Raw genomic sequence first — 17,883 nt, 5'->3', positions numbered from 1 at the left:
TTACACTATACTGTAGTCTGTTAAGTATACAATAGCATTACGTCTAAAAAAATGTACGCACTTTAATTTAAAAATACTTTTTTGCTAAAAAATGCTAACCATCACCTGAGCTTTCAGTGAGCTGTAATTACTGATCACAGATTACCATACAAATACAATAATAATGAAAATGTCCAAAATATTGCGAGAATTACCAAAATGTGATACAGAGACATGAAGTGAGCAAGTGCTGTTGGAAAAATGGTGCTGACTGACTTGCTCATCACAGGGTTGTCACAAACCTTCAATTTGTGAAAAATGTAACATCTGCAATGTGCAATAAAGCAAAGTGCAGTAAGAGCAGGTGTGCCTGTAACTGACTCCCCCTCCTCATTTCCTCCTTCTCAGCGGTGTGCTCAACCATTCCTACCTGAAAAAGACTCCTCCCTTCTTTGGTTTCCTGCTTCCTTTGTGAAAACTATCTAGTTTTCTTCCTTATTGCTACCTTTTTTTAGCTCTATTCCAACACCTTTTTACCCTAAATGAGTAGTTTCCGAAGTGTGGTTCGAGCTCTGTCTTCATCCCTATGCTTTCTCACCACATTTTCTAAGTCTCTCAGGGCGTTTCAAATGCCCACTCCATGCAGACATGCCCACAGCCAAATGCCTCACCCCGATTTTAATCTTGAACTCCAGGTCTTCTGTAGAATTGACTATTAGATATTTCCATACAAACGTCCGGCCTTAATCTCAAACCAGTGTCTGCTCCACCAGCTTCCCTATTTTGTGTTACTTTCAAACAAATTCCGTATCTGCCCTAGCCTGCTCCCTATCTTTTTCTCTATTTCACTAAAGGGCATCACTTTCTACTCAGTTACCCACATTGCAATCCTGAGTGACATCTTCCCCTAACTCTGTCTAACTCGCCCTCCCTGTTCAAACAAATGCAAAGCCCAGTCGATTTTACCAGCCACCTATCTCAGAATTCCTGCATTTCCCTCTACCTCCCCTGCCCACTGCTCAGGCCACCATCTTACTGCTGTAAGGGTATCTGAGTGGTCTCTCTGCCTCCTTGCTCACTCTCCATATCACCACCATAGAGACCCTTGATGCCTGCTTACAGCCATTCTCTACTGGCCTCAAGAGAACACTAAGCCCTTCCCACCCCGGCAGGGTCCCAGGAGCCAGTCCCTGCTTCCCAGTTCCACCCCTTGCCACACTCAACCCACGTGGACTCTAGTCTGTCCCAGCGGACACATCACACCCCCACCATGCACGACAGACACAGCCTCTCTACTCTGTACTCACTCTCACCTCCCCCCCATCCTCACAGAATGCTTGTGAACCAGCACACCTCAGCCCACAGCAGGAGTCTAATAAAAATTTGCTGAATTAAATACTATGGGAATTATATCTGTACTGAACGCCATGTTCAAAAACACTTCAGATGAAGAGTTTTTGTTCAAGCTTCACCTTATGTTCTACGGCTTTTTCTTCTGCCTTTTGGATCTCTGCTTTGAGTCGCTTTTCCATGTCAGAGGACGAGCTTTTGGTGGAAGCAATAGTGATGTCTCGCTGGTGTAACTCCCGAGTTAGCTGTGAGATTTCCATCTTCATTCCTTCTAAGGCAGAACTGTAGCTTTGTTCAGCCTGTAAAATCTGTTCTTTCAACTACAAAGAAACAGAAAGGAAAGCGTAAAGAACAAAGAGAAAGCATGTAGACAGATAAATATGTTAATAGTTAAAAATAATAAGGCAATTTTTACCTTACCCCAAGACATGAATTTTTTCCTTGATTAAGTTCTACAGAAAATTAGCAATGTACCAAGTTGTATGTCTACGTGGAAGGTCAGATGGCTATACCCACAATAATTCATTAATCTCAAAAGAGGGAGAGATGGGTTATTTGAATGCTAAGAACCTGTGTCAAAGTCCATGCACACATTATTTAGAGGTCAGCAACTGTGACCTTCATTCTTTCTTTTTTAGTTGCAAAGCTAACAATTTTGTGTATATGGCTTCCTTGTCCGCATAAGACAAGAGAAAGGTAAGAGGAAGAAAGAAGCCAGAAGCAATCTCAAGTAACAAAAATTATGAGTCAACAAACACAGCAGCCAGGGCCCATTAATGTGGAGAGGAGAGACAAACAGCTCCACATACCTCAACAGCCAATGAGGGGATTAACTAGACCAAGGCACAGAATACATACCCATGACCACCTTCAGTCAATAAGAAAATACTAAATGCTAGTTCATATAATATCTTTTTGAAAGCAAAAGAGTGTAAATCTTTTAGAACATTTAAAATAAAGCTTAGAGTTCAAAGAGGATAGGCTTCAGTTCCCTTGAAAACGTTTATATGGCATCCCTGAGGATGACAAAGACTTTCCCTAAGCACATTCTGGGTGCACGTCTACTCCTGAATATCAAGTGGCTCCTTGGCCCACATTTTTCTCTCATTAAATATAACTCCTATGACCTCCCAACCCACAGCTCAGTCCATATATATATACAACTTGGCGACTGCAGGTAGGCAGATTTTTACCTTCTTAATCTCTGCCCTGTACTCATTGTTATGTACTTCCATCTTCTTCAATTCTTCATATTTGTCCATTAGTTCTTGGCTCAGTTGTTTACATGTTGCACTCACAGACTCCAAGCTGTATATATGACAAAAATATGATCACATACTTCAAACAAAAACCCTGAAGCACACAGATTCAATTATCTAACTTACCTTTTGGTGTCCAACAAATATCTTAAACATCACCTCCCACCCCAAATTAAAACTCATTTCCAATTTCCTCATCACCAGAGGCAACTAAATCCAATTCCAACTTTTGGGGATACTTTTGATTTCTGTGTTTACCTATACTCTTTCCCTCTGCTTAAAATTTAACTGGTTATAAAATTCTAAAGATTACAGCAACTTCACTACTTTTCTCTCTCAAATTGTACAAGAGTTACCATCATAATTTTAATCTCCACCATACTTAATTACAATTCCACACTACACAGCTTCCACCTTGTCACCCTTACTTAAGAATCAATCCCTCATCAGACACGAGAACCTCAGGGAACCATAACTCTTTTTTTTTAAGATTTTATTTATTTATTTGAGAGAGAGCGAGAGGGAGTGCACGAGCATGAGCAGGGGGAAAGGGGAAAGGGAGAGGGAGAAGCAGGCTCCCTGAGCAGGAAGCCCCAAGTGGGGCTCCATCCCAGGACCCTGGGATCATGACCTGAGCCGAAGGTAGATGCTTAACCGAATGAGCCACCCAGGCGTCCCAAACCATAACTCTCTTATCTCACCACTCATTTCTGTTAATAAAATTCTTTTGCTCCTTTCTCAGGGAACATTTTGTTCAAACTAAACAACCTAAACTATCTAAAATGGGTTCCTTTTTCTATTTGCCTTTTGATAGAAAAAATATTTTTAAAAGACATTGTTTATTACTGAACACTGGTGTATGTTTCCATTTATTTCAATTTTACCTATTTCTAAATATCCTAAAATGCTCATTTATTTGGTACTTGGTATGTCAGTACAGTGTGTCAAACACTGAGGCAGAGAGAGAAGAATTATAGATACTCCTGTCCTAGCTACAGATGGGAAAATTGGGGCTTAAAGAGGCTAAGGATCTAAGGTCACACTGCAAATCAGAAAGAAGAGGTAGGTCTTTAAAGCCTGAAGGGAGCACAGTAAAACATACCTACGTGTAAGATACTAAAAAGTCAATCAATGGAAAATCTATGATAGAAAATGTAAATTTTAGTTCCAATGTCAAAAAGAATAATAAGCTTTGTGGAGCTTGGGTGCCTCAGTCAGTTAAGACTCTTGATTTTGGCTCAGGTCATGATCTCAGGGTTGTGAGATCAAGGAAGGAAGGAAGGAAGGGAGGAAGGAAGGGAGGGAGGAAGGGAGGGAGGAAGGGAGGGAGGAAGGGAGGGAGGACGGGAGGGAGGGAGGGAAGAAGGAAGGACGAGCTTTATTTTATTCAGTTTGAAGTGTATACATCCTGAGGCACCAGGGTGGTTCAGTTGGTCAAGTGTCTACCTTCGGCTCAGGTCATGATCCCAGGGTCCTGGGATCAAGCCAGGAGTCGGGCTCCCTGCAGAGTGGGGAGTCTGCTTCTCCTTCTCCCTCTGCCTCTCTCCCCAGCTTGTGCTCTCTCTCTCACTCACTCTTTCTCCCTCTCTCAAATAAATAAAATCTTTAAAAATAAATTTAAAAAATGTACACATCCACCTCAATAATGATAACCAAGAATATCTTAAGTATTCCAAGGTGCAAAGCAAATAAAGCAAAAAACTGTATGTGCATGGTATTTAATATGTAAGAAAAAACACCTGGTGGTTTCCAAAAACAGAAATAAAAAGTAAAAAATGTATTACTTAAAGATAAACTTAAAAGGGTAAAATAGCAATATTTTTGTTCTTTGTTTGCCTAAAGGCTAATAGTTCATATATTTTAAAATTTTTACATACAGAAAATGTTAGCGTACAAACAACATTTCATGTTTAAAACAAAATATCAACCTCTTCCCAGTCACAGAGTTTAGAGGTATGACAAACAAAAGTTCACAAGTATGATGATGAAGCAAGTGAGCTGGGTATGCTCTAGCATAGATCAGGATTCAACTAGCATCCAAGGAAATAATCAACAGCACTTCGGGACACAAGAAAGGAGCGTCATGTGCCCAGTGTGCCCTCGCTGAGTGCAGCTCCAGCCTAACTAAGACTTTCTTTTTAAAGATTTTATTTATTTATTTGAGAGACAAAGAGCGAGCACAAGCAGGGAGAGGAGCAGAGGGAGAGGGAGCCCCCACTGAGCGTAGAGCTGGATGCAGGGCTCCATCTCATGACCCTGAGATCATGACCTGAGCCGAACTCAAGAGTCGGTTGCTTAACCAACTGAACCGTGCAGGCGCCCCTTCACTAAGATTATTACGTTAGTTTACTTTATCAATATGACGATCAAAAATCATTTTTAACAACTTGAACACTCTTGAAATGTGTATGTAATTATCTACCTGCCTTCCAAACGAGTCACCTCTGCCTGCAGAAGTTCTTCACTACTGTGGGTGAAATCCAGCTGGGACAGCATGTTGCCTAAGTCCCCCTGCTCGTGTGAGGTATACCTCCTTCCTGCCTGTGACTCCTCCAGTGACCTAAAGACAGAGGAGAACTGTTAAAGGCCTCTGATCCTTGCAAATAAAACAATGCATAATCAGTTCATATTTCCCAATTGTTTTTGGTAATGAAACTGTTTGGAACTCTTCGGAACTCTTCAGCTTGTCTCCTGCTTCATGAAAAGATCACTTGGGAGAGTAAAGAAGCATGAGATGATGCTTCTCAAAAAAGTCAGCAGCAGTTTACTCCTTTCTCAACTGGGATTTGGCCTGTTTTTCTAGGGAAAAAGATAAAACGACAAAACTTTTGTTTCCACTTGATACCTTGAGCCAAAGAAACCGAAAAGTTACAGGAAAGTTCTGCCAAGAATAGAAATGTGTATCAGACCTAAAGGAAAAGGAGCATAGCTCCTTCTATTACTTTCCACTACAAGCATCACGAAAATAATTCATATTTAGAAATATAATGAGTTTTAGGATTTTTTTTTTAATGAGCTATCTCAATAGCTGGCTTATTAATGATGTTGATGATAAGCAGCTACTTATCATGACCTATTCTACCAAGAAAGGGAAGCCTTCCAGGAAACATGGACTACAATTCCTTTCACATTTGGAGTTTCACCAACAGTACAGATTGACCAAGTAGTTTCTACTTTCTAAACATTACAGTCTTTTGGTTAGGGACCCAAACTGGATGCAGAAAAAAAACTAACCACACAAAATTTTATAACACTATAAAAATTTAACTCAGAAATTAAAAGTGAGTAAGAAAACCCATAATGTGATCAAACACAAAATTATGAATACATAATATTAACACTGGTGCTCAATGCCAAACCACCAAGTGGATACAATTAATATTTAAGATTAAATAAAAAAAAATAATAATAAGATTAAATATACCTTATGGCCTCTATTGTGTGTTGAGCATCAGTTGGCTTTAACTTTGCTTGTAGCTTCTCCTTTTGCATTCTTTCCTCATGCATGAAATTTTCTTGAGACTGAAGAGTTGCTTTCAATTCTCTCTTTTCTTCCTGGAGAATCTGCAAAATACTCAGAAAAAAAGTCAGATGTTATCACAATTTTTCTATTTCATAAGAAAAGGAAGCCAGGGAGTCAGACTATAATAGCTACAATATTAATAAGGCTATCAATGTCTGATCCATTAGCTACAGAGTAGGGAAGAAACCCATGGATTCTTGAACATAGTTCAAGATTAATTTTTTTTTAAGTTCTTATTTAAATTCTAGTTAGTTCACAAATGGTGTTGGGAAAACCGGACAGCCACATGCAAAAGCATGAAACTACTTTCTTACACCATCTACGAAAATAAACACAAAATGGATGAAAGACCTAAATGTGAGACAGGAATCCATCAGAATCCTAGAGGAGAACACAGGCAACAACCTCTTCAACCTTGGCTGCAGCAACTTCTTGCTAAACATGTGTCCAAAGGAAAGAGAAACAAAAGCAAATATGAACTATCGGGACTTCATCAGGATAAAAAGCTTTTGCACAGCAAAGGAAACAATCAACAAAACCAAAAGACAACCGACAGAATGGGAGAAGATACTTGCAAATGACGTATCAGATAAAAGGGCTAATATCCAAAATCTATAAAGAACTTAACAAACTCAACACCCAAAAAAACAAAATATCCAGCCAAGAAATGGGCAGAAGACATGAACAGACATTTCTCCAAAGAAGACATACAAATGGCCAACAGACACATGAAAAAATGTTCAACATCACTCGGCATCAGGGAAATACAAATCAAAACCACAATGAGATACTACTGCACACCGGTAAGAAGAGCTATAATTAACAACTCAGGAATCAACAGATATTAGTGAGGATGTGGAGAAAGGGGAAGCCTCTTACACTGTTGGTGGGAACGCAAACTGGTGTAGCCACTTTGGAAAACAGTATGGAGGTTCCTCAAAAAGTTAAAAATAGAGCTACCCTATGACCCAGTAATTGCACTACTAGGTAATTATCCAAAGGATACAAACATAGTGATTCAAAGGAGCACATGCACCCCAATGTTTATAGCAGCAATGTCCTCAAGAGCCAAAATATGGAAAGAACCCAGATGTCCACCGACAGATGAATGGATAAAGAAGATGTAGTGTGTACACAAACACACACACACACACACCCCGTAATAGTACTCAGCCATCAAAAAGAATGAACTCTTGCCATTTGCAACAATGTAGATGGAACTGGAGGGTATTACGCTAAGCAAAATAAGTCAGTCAGAGAAAGACAAATACCATATGATTTCACTCATATGTGGAACTTAAGAAACAAAACAGATGAACATAGGGGAAAGGAAAGAAAAATAAAATAAGATGAAAATACAGAGGGAGGCAAACCAGAAGAGACACTGAACTCTAGGAAACAAACTGAAGGGTGCTGGAGGGGAGGGAAGTGGAGGGATACGGTAGCTGGGTGATGGGCACTGAGGAAGGCACGTGATGTAATGAGCAGTGGGTGTTGTATGCAACTGATGAAGCACTAAACTCTACCTCTGAAACTAATAAAAAAATAAATTTAAAAAATTCTAGTTAGTTAACATATAATGTAATATTGAGAATTCAGTGATTCATCCCTTACATACAACACCCAGTGCTCATCACAAATGCCCTTCTTAATGCCCATCACCCAATTATCCCTTCCCCCCACCCACCTCCCCTTCAGCAACCCTTAGTTTGTTCTCTATCTTTTAAGAGTTTATGATTTGCCTCCTTTTTTTCCCCCTTCCCCTTTGTTCATCTGTTTTGTCCCTTAAATTCCACATATGAGTGAAATCATGGTATTTGTCTTTCTCTGACTTATTTCACTTAGCATAATTCACTCTAGTTCCATCCATGTCATTCATTGCAAATGGCAAGATTTCATTTTTTTGATGGCTGAGTAATATTCCACTGTCTATATATACACCACATTGTCTTTATCCATTCAGTTGATGGACTTTTGGGCTAGTTTCTCTTAAAAACATGCATACACACATTTCCCCAACTGTAGTAATTTTAAAACAAACCTCTAATAGTTTTTCAGATTCCCTCAATTTTTCTTCTTTTTGCCGCTGCTCTTGCATAACAGACATATTGGTTCCAACCAAGTCATTGACCCTCATGGTGAGGCGCTCTATTTCCAACTCATTGGCACAGATAGTGTCATTGGCCCGCTCCAGCTTACTGCTCAGGTGCTGAATTTCCGACTGGCTGGACAACTCCACAGACTCTAATTTCTGTTTCCGATTGACAAGCTGAGCCTAGAAACACAGATTACCAATAGAAATGAAATAATAAAAGAATATTTGATGAAGACTAAAATAAAACTGAGTTTTACTTCCATAAAAATGTAAAGCATTAGCTCATTTATAATAACCCACTCATGACCCAAAAAAACAAAAAACCTCTCATGATAAAAACTGGGAATAGAAAGGAACTTTCTTAACTTGCTAAAGATGATCTAAAAAGAACTGTACAGGATGCCGTCGCTCGCCAACACCAGCGCCGCCTCTAGCTCGCCGAGCTCCAGCCGAAGGAGAAGAGGGGTAAATAAGGAGGTTTCTGTACCATGGCTCGTACAAAGCAGACTGCCCACAAATGGACCAGTGGTAAAGCACCAAGGAAGCAACTGGCTACAAAAGCTGCTCACAGGAGTGCACCCTCTACTGGAGGGGTGAAGAAACCTCATCGTTACAGGCCTGGTACTGTGGCCCTCCGTGAAATTAGACGTTATCAGAAGTCCACCGAGCTTCTGATCCGCAAACTTCCTTTCCAGCGTCTGGTACGAGAAATTGCTCAGGACTTCAAAACAGATCTGCGCTTCCAGAATGCAGCTATTGGTGCTTTGCAGGAAGCAAGCGAGGCCTATCTGGTGGGCCTCTTTGAAGACACCAACCTGTGTGCTATCCATGCCAAATGTGTCACAATTATGTCAAAAGACATCCAGCTAGGGCACCGCATACATGGAGAACGTGCTTAAGAATCCACTATGATGGAAAACATTTCATTCTTTAAAAAAAAAAAAAAAATTTCTCTTCTTCCTGTTATTGGTAGTTCTGAACGTTAGATATTTTCTTTCCATGGGGTCAAAAGGTACCTAAGTCTATGATTGCAAGTGGAAAAATAGGGGACAGAAATCAGGTATTGGCAGGTTTTCCACTGTCACTTGTGTGTGAATTTTTAATATAAACGCAGGGACATAAAGCATTAATGCAAGTCAAAATGTTTCAGTGAACACGTTTCAGCAGTTCAATTTATAACAATTATAAATAAACCTGTTTAATTTTTCTGGACAATGCCAGCATTTGGATTTCTTTAAAACAAGTAAATTTCTTACTGACAGCAACTAAATGGTGTTTGTAGCATTTTTATCATACAGTAGATCCATCCATTCGCTATACTTTCTAACTGAGTTGTCCTACATGCAAGTACGTTTTTAATGTCTGTCTTCTGTGCTGTTCCTGTAAGTTTGCTATTAAAATACATTAAACTATAAAAAAAAATAAAAAATATATTTAAAAAACTGTACAGCTAAAATCATACTTAATAATGAAAAATTCAAAGCTTTCTCACTAAGATCAGGTACAAGTCAAGGATATCCCCTCTCACTACTCCTTTTTAATATCAACTGGTGTCCTTGCTAATGCAATAAGGCAAGAAAAGGAAATAAAAGGTATACAGATTGGGAAGGAAGACATAAAGCTGCCTTTGCTCAAGGATAACATGATCATCTATGCAGAAAATCTGAAAGAATCAACAACAAAAACCCTCCTGGAAGATTCCTCAAAAATTAAAAATAGAACCTACCATCTATCAATCCCACTACTGGGTATTTACCCAACAAATACAAAAACACTAATTCATAGGGACACATGCACCCCTATGTTTATAGCAGCATTATTTACAATAGACAAGATATGGAAGCAGCCCAAGTGTCCATCAATTGATGAATGGATAAAGAAGAGGTGGTATATATACACAATGGAATATTACCTATAAAAAGAAATGAAATCATACCATTTGCAATGACATGGATGGAGCTAAAGAGTATAATGCTAAGAGAAATAAGTCAGAGAAAGATTAATACTATACGATTTCACTCATAAGTGGAATTTAAGAAAGAAAACAAAGGAGCAAAGGGAAAAAGAGAAAGAAACAGACTCTTAACTATAGAGAACAAATTGATGGTTACCAGAGGGGAGGCAGATGGGGGTGGATGGGTTAAATAGGTGATGGGGATTAAGGAGTACTCTCGTTGTGATGAACACTGGATGTATGGAATTGCTGAATCACTCTATTGTACACCTGGAACTAATATAACACTATATGTTAACTAACTGGAATTAAAATAAAAACTTAAAAAAAGAGAGAAGAAAAAAAAACCCTCCTGGAATTAATAAGCAATTATAGCAAAGTTGTAGGCTGAAAGTTAATACACAAAGCTCAATCACTTTTCTATATACCAATAATGAACATGTAGAATTGAAATTAAAAACATGGTATAATTTACATTAACACCTGAAAGAATTAAATATTTATGTATCAATGTAACTAAATAAGTATAAGATCTATTTAAGGGAAACTATAAAACTCTGAAGAATTAAATCAAGAAACTAAATAAATGGGGAGATATTCCATGTTCATGGATAGGAGAACTCAATACTCTCAAGATGTCAGTTCTTCCCAATGTGATCTATGGATTCAACACAATCCCAATCAAGATCCCAGCAAATTATTTTATGGATATTGACAAAACGATTCTAAAATTTACATGGAAAGGCAAAAGACTCAGATTAGCCAACACAATATTTCATAAAAATTAACTCAAAATGTATCATAGACCTAAATGTAAAATGCAAAACTATAAAACTCCTAGGAGATAGCGCAGAAGAAAACCTAGATAACTTTGGGTATAGGAATGCCTTTTTAGATACACCAAAGACATGAGCCCTGAAAGAAATAACTGATCTGAACTTGATTAAAATTAAAAACTTCCACTCTTTGAAAGACAATATCAAGAGAATGAGAAGACAAGCCAGGGGCTGGGAGAAAATATTTGCAAAAGACAGACCTGATAAAGGACCATTATACAAAATATAATAAGAATCTTAAAACCCAAGAATAAGGAAATAAACTCCATTAAAAAATGGGCCAAAGACCTGAAAAGGCATCTTACCAAAAAAGATATACAGATGGCAAATAAACATATGAAAAGATGATCTACATCATATGTCATCAGGGAAATGCATATTAATACAATAATTACACATCTATTAGAATGACCAAAATCTGGAACAGTGATGATACCAATTGCTGGTGAGGATGTGGAGCAACAAGAACTTTCATACACTGCTGGTATGAATAGAAAATGTTACAGACATTTTGGAAGACAACATGGTGTTCTCTTACAAAATTTAATATATTCTTAACATACGATCCAGAAATTGTGTTTCTTGCCAATTACCCAAAGGAGTTGAAAACATTATGTTCTCACAAAAACCTGCACATGTATGTTCACGGCAGTTTTGTTCATAACTGCCAAAACTTGGAAGCAACCAAGATGTCCTCCAGTAAGTGAGTGGATAAATAAACTGTGGTACATCCAAACAATGGAATATCATTCAGTGCTAAAAACATGAACTATCAAGACATGCAAAGACACGAAGGAACTTTAAATGCACATTACTAAGGGAAAGAAGCCCGTCTGAAAAGACTACATACTGTATGATTCCAACTATATGACTTTCTGGAAAAGGCAAAACTATAGAGACAATAAAAATATCAGTGATTATGGGGATGCAGGGCAGGAGAGAGATAAAAAGGCAGAGTACAGAGGAATTTTATGGCAGTGAAATTACTCGGTATGCTATTACAATGATGGGTATATGTCATTATACATTTGTACAAACCCATATAGACCATACAATACCAAGAGTAACCCTAAAGTAAACTATCATGTGTCAATGTAGGTTCATCCCTAGTAACAAACGTAGCATTCTGGTGAGCAATATTGAGAACAGAGGAGGCCATGCATGTACGGGAGCACACAGGAAATCTCTGTACCTCCCTCTCAATGTTGTTGCAAACATAAAACTGCTTTTAAAAAATGAAATCTTAAAAAATTATATAATAAATATCTTGAGAAGAAGGGATAAGAAAGAATTGAGAAAGTAAACGGATTCCTCAGAAGAGATGCTGCCCACCTACTGCAAGAATAGCTGCATTATTCTACCCACTAGTGCAAAAGTTTAACTGCATCTGACTCATCACATAGGAAAACTGGATTTCTCTCCTCTTTACCACATAGGAAATATAGGAATTATAATGCATTATTTTATTTCTTATGGAAGCTCATAAATTAGGGTTTTTTCTTAATCACTAAACATCTTAAATTTCCAGGTCAAATTTTCCTCTCTCCCCACCCCAGAATATGTTGCGTGTAGTTAATTATTCTGTATTTTCAGATACATTACAAACATGCATATTCAGACTATTCAAATTGACCACAAGATGTTCAAATTTGGGGTGGAGGGAACTGGAGAATTTTGCTCCTTGAGGAAAAAGGTGCTTAGAGGAGAGGAAAGACTGGTTCTGTCTTCAATATTTAGACACTCCTCGAGCTAAAAGACTTAACCAAATATAGTGCATCTCAAATTAGTTTCTTTCAATGATTTATCTACTGAGATACATAGGAATAAAACTGGTTAGTGACTATCTCACAGACCTATAGTATAAAGTTCCAGCAGACTTAGATAATTCCTAGGCTGTGTATCCCAGCAATCCTGGTTTTTAGTTCCCAACTTTCTAGTGTTCACAAGTTTTAATCCTGTATCCAGAGAGGTACTTCATCTAAATACCAAAGATAGACATGAATCATCTGTGTAAGTAAAACTTGCCTTATTATAAATATTTTTAAAAGGTAAAGGTATCCAATTTTATTTTTAGAAATTCAAATGGAAATGTCTCTGGGAAATCAATCTGCCATGGATTAAAGATTTTATTGTATACTGTACAGGACCCAAATCCCATACTATGGTCACATAAAGTAGATGCTCAATAATGCCCATAAGCCAGAGGAATGCTGGAAGGAGAAAGGCAAAGAAACCGACAAATAGTGTTTGTATAAATTACAGATCAAGATTGCAGTGTAAAGAACCAAAATCTTTTTACCAGATTCCTATCATAGTCTGAAAAAAAGGTATCAGATAGGTTTAGATCCGCAAGAATAACTGCCAAGCATGCAACTGTCTCCAAACATTTAAAATACAATATATACTTTTTTTTTCCCAAGGGAAACTCTTATACAGAACCTTGTACAGAAAAAATAACTGAAGAGACTGGGTGAGGGTGAGGAGTAAAGGGCTGGAGCCCAACTTGCTGAACCTTTCTGACCCCACCTTAAACTGCACAGAAGCCCTGGGCCGTGGCAGAACAGAACTAGAAAGCCTCTGCCCAAATGGACACTCAGGCTGAAAGACAACACATAACTGCAAAACACTAACATTATGTTTTTAACACTGCAGTAGAAGGCGCCTGGGTGGCTCAGTTGATTAAGCATCTGCCTTCAGCTCAGGTCATGATTTCAGGGTTCTGGGATCGAGCCCCACGTCAGGCGCCCCGATAAGCGGGGAGTCGGCTTCTCTCTCTTCCTCTGCACCTAACCCCACTCTTGCTATCTCTCTCAAATAAATAAAATCTTTAAAAAAAAAACAAAAACACTGCAATAGCTATTTTATACTACTTAGTTCAAATCTGTAATCTTAAAGTAAACTCAACATTGAAGTTATAGTTTAACTAAGTTCAAGTTTAACCAGTGAGTCTAGATTTGATACTTAAAAACTAACCAACTTCTTAGTTGTGAAGAATCAAGAACATAGCCTTCTTTTATTGACTCACTCTTTCAGTCACATACAAATATAGTGTTTAAGCACAAAAGGAAGTACATAATCGTTCCAGGACAAATTCTCAATTTTCATTGACTGGAATTAATACACTCGGCCAGTGCGATCCGATAGGGCAGTCACTAGTGACGGGTGGCCACTGAGCACCTGAACTGTGGCTGCTCTGCACTGAGATGTATGCAAACTGTAAAATACACCCTGGATTTCAAATGCTCAGTTAAAAAAAAGAAAAAAAAAAGAATGTAAGTGCTGTAATGATATTTTTGGTATACTGAGTTAAATATATGAATTTCACTTCTTTTACCTTTTTTTAATTGTTATGTTAATCATCATATATTACATCATTAGTTTTTGATGTAGTGTTCCATGATTCATTGTTTGTGCATAACACCCAGTGCTCCATGCAGAATATGCCTTCTTTAATACCCATCAGCAGGCTAACCCATCCCCCTACCATCCTCCCCTCTAGAACCGTCAGTTTGTTTTTCAGAGTCCATCATCTCTCATGGTTCGTCTACCCCTCTGACTTACTCTCCTTCATTCTTCCCCTCCTGCTATCTTCTTCTTTTTCTTTTTTAACATATGTTGCATTATTTGTTTCAGAGGTACAGATCTGTGATTCAACAGTCTTGCACAATTCACAGCGCTCACCATAGCACATACCCTCCCCAGTGTCTATCACCCAGGCACCCCATCCCTCCCACCCCCGACCACTCCAGCAACACTCAGTTTGTTTCCTGAGATTAAGAATTCTTCATATCAGTGAGGTCACATGATACATGTCTTTCTCTGATTGACTTATTTCACTCAGCATTACACCCTCCAGTTCCATCCATGTCGTTGCAAATGGCAAGATCTCCTTCCTTTTGATGGCTGCATAATATTCCATTGTGTATATATACCACTTCTTCTTTATCCATTCATCTGTCGATGGACATCTTGGCTCTTTCCACAGTTTGGCTATTGTGGACATTGCTGCTATAAACATTGGGGTGCACGTACCCCTTTGGATCCCTACATTTGTATCTTTGTGGTAAATACCCAGTAGTGCAATTGCTGGATCGTATGGAAGCTCTATTTTCAACTGTTTGAGGAACCTCCATACTGTTTTCCAGAGTGGTTGCACCAGCTTGCATTCCCACCAACAGTGTAGGAGGGTTCCCCTTTCTCCACATCCCCAACAACATCTGTCGTTTCCTGACTTGTTAATTTTAGCCATTCTGCCTGGTGTGAGGTGGTATCTCATTGAGGTTTTGATTTGTATTTCCCTGATGCCAAGCGATGTTGAGCACTTTTTCCTGTGTCTCTTGGCCATTTGGATGTCTTCTTTGGAAAAATGTCTGTTCGTGTCTTCTGCCCATTGCTTGATTGGATTATTTGTTCTTTGGGTGTTGAGTTTGATAAGTTCTTTATAGATTTTGGATACTAGCCCTTTATCTGATATGTCATTTTCAAATATTTTCTCCCATCTGTCAGTTGTCTTTTGGTTTTGTGGACTGTTTCTTTTGCTGTGCAAAGGCTTTTTATCTTGATGAAATCCCAATAGTTCATTTTTGCTAGGACTTCTAATACTATGTTGAATAGCAGTGGTGAGAGTGGACATCCGTGCCGCGTTCCTGACCTTAGGGGAAAAGCTCTCAGCTTTTCCCCATTGAGAATGATATTCGCTGTAGGTTTTTCATAGATGGCTTTTATGATATTGAGGTATGTACCCTCTATCCCTATACTCTGAAGAGTTTTGATCAAGAAAGGATGCTGTCCTTTGTCAAATGCTTTTTCTGCATCTACTGAGAGGATCATATGATTCTTGTTCTTTCTTTTGTTAATGTATTGTATCACGTTGATTGATTTGCGGATGTTGAACCAGCCTTGCAGCCCAGGGATAAATCCCACTTGGTCGTGGTGAATAATCCTTTTAATGTACTGTTGGATCCTATTGGCTAGTATTTTGGTGAGAATTTTTGCATCCATGTTCATCAAGGATATTGGTCTATAATTCTCCTTTTTGATGGGGTCTTTGTCTGGTTTGGGGATCAAGGTAATGGTGGCCTCGTAAAATGAGTTTGGAAGTTTTCCTTCCATTTCTATTTTTTGGAACAGTTTCAGAAGAATAGGTATTAATTCTTCTTGAAATGTCTGATAGAATTCACCTGGGAAGCCATCTGCCCCAGGGCTTTTGTTTCTTGGGAGATTTTTGATGACTGCTTCAATTTCCTTAGTGGCTATAGGTCTGTTCAGGTTTTCTATTTCTTCCTGGTTCAATTTTGGTAGTGGATACATCTCTAGGAATGCACCCATTTCTTCCAGGTTATCTAATTTGCTGGCATAGAGTTGCTCATAATATGTTCTTATAATTGTTTGTATTTCTTGGGTGTTGGTTGTGATCTCTCCTCTTTCATTCATGATTTTGTTGATTTGGGTCATTTCTCTTTTCTTTTTGATAAGTCTGGCCAGGGGTTTATCAATCTTGTTAATTCTTTCCAAGAACCAGCTCCTAGTTTCGTTGATCTGTTCTCCTGTTCTTTTGGTTTCTAGTTCATTGATTTCTGCTCTGATCTTTATTATTTCTCTTCTCCTGCTGGGTTTAGGCTTTATTTGCTGTTCTTTCTCCAGCTCCTTTAGGTGTAGGATTAGGTTGTGTATTTGAGACCTTTCTTGTTTCTTGAGAAAGGCTTGTATTGCTATATACTTTCCTCTCAGGACTGCCTTTGCTGTATCCCAAAGATTTTGAACAGTTGTGTTTTCATTTTCATTGGTTTCCATGAATTTTCTTAATTCTTCTTTAATTTCCTGGTTGACACATTCATTCTTTAGTAGGATGCTCTTTAGCCTCCATGTATTTGAGTTCTTTCCGACTTTCCTCTTGTGATTGAGTTCTAGTTTCAAAGCATTGTGGTCTGAAAATATGCAGGGAATAATCCCAATCTTTTGGTACTGGTTGACACCTGATTTGTGACCTAGGATGTGATCAATTCTGGAGAATGTTCCATGGGCACTAGAGAAAAACGTGTATTCCGTTGCTTTGGGATGGAATGTTCTGAATATGTCTGTGAAGTCCATTCGGTTCAGTGTGTCATTTAAAGTCTTTATTTCCTTGTTGATCTTTTGCTTAGATGATCTGTCCATTTCAGTCAAGGGGGTGTTAAAGTCCCCCAGTATTATTGTAATGTTGTCAATGTGTTTCTTCACTTTTGTTATTAATTGCCTTATATAATTGGCTGCTCCCCTGTTAGGGGCATAGATATTTACAATTGTTAGATCTTCTTGTTGGATAGACCCTTTAAGTAGGATATAGTGTCCTTCCTCATCTCTTATTACAGTCTTTGTTTTAAAATCTAATTTGTCTGATATAAGGATTGCCATGCCAGCTTTCTTTTGGTGTCCATTAGCATGGTAAATGGTTTTCCACCCCCTCACTTTCAATCTGGGGGTGTCTTTGGATCTAAAATGAGTCTCTTGCAGACAGCATATTGATGGGTCTTATTTTTTAATCCAATCTGATAGCCTGTGTCTTTTGATTGGGGCATTTAGCCCATTTACATTCAGGGTAAGTTTTGAAAGGTATGAATTTAGTGCCATGGTATTGCCTGTAAGGTGACTGTGACTGTATATTGTCTGTGTTCCTTTCTGATCTATGCTGCTTTTAGGCTCTCTCTTTGCTTAGAGGACCCCTTTCAATATTTCTTGGAGGGCTGGTTTCGTGTTTGCAAATTCCTTTAGTTTTTGATTGTTCTGGAAGCTTTTTATCTCTCCTTCTATTTTCAATGACAGCCTAGCTGGATATATTCTTGGCTGCATATTTTTCTCGTTTAGTGCTCTGAAGATATCATGCCAGTCCTTTCTGGCCCGTCAGGTCT

The 17,883-nt window shown here is 38.4% G+C and overlaps 2 protein-coding genes across 8 annotated transcripts in view; one reads left to right on the top strand and one right to left on the bottom strand.

Annotated features, from left to right (window-relative positions):
• CEP63 (centrosomal protein 63) overlaps positions 1 to 17,883 on the bottom strand; it is a 63,794-nt gene that overhangs the window by 8,493 nt on the left and 37,418 nt on the right. For all 7 annotated transcript variants that reach the window (XM_027583689.2, XM_027583687.2, XM_027583686.2 and 4 more), the window contains 5 exons: positions 8,153 to 8,386; positions 6,013 to 6,152; positions 5,011 to 5,148; positions 2,523 to 2,637; positions 1,452 to 1,649 (listed from right to left, as the gene is read on the bottom strand). In XM_027583689.2, coding sequence (XP_027439490.1) covers positions 1,452 to 1,649; positions 2,523 to 2,637; positions 5,011 to 5,148; positions 6,013 to 6,152; positions 8,153 to 8,386 — 825 coding nt within the window. The remainder of the gene's footprint in view (positions 1 to 1,451; positions 1,650 to 2,522; positions 2,638 to 5,010; positions 5,149 to 6,012; positions 6,153 to 8,152; positions 8,387 to 17,883) is intronic.
• Positions 8,695 to 9,444, top strand: LOC113916765 (histone H3.3A-like). Its single transcript, XM_027583693.1, has one exon. The coding sequence runs from the start codon at positions 8,695 to 8,697 to the stop codon at positions 9,103 to 9,105; it is 411 nt and encodes a 136-aa protein (XP_027439494.1). The 3' UTR covers positions 9,106 to 9,444.

This window comes from Zalophus californianus, chromosome 1 (genome assembly GCF_009762305.2).
Source record: "Zalophus californianus isolate mZalCal1 chromosome 1, mZalCal1.pri.v2, whole genome shotgun sequence".
Lineage (NCBI taxonomy): Eukaryota > Metazoa > Chordata > Mammalia > Carnivora > Otariidae > Zalophus > Zalophus californianus.
The sequence above is the reverse complement of the archived record's forward strand: the minus strand, read 5'-3'. Positions and strand labels throughout refer to the sequence as shown.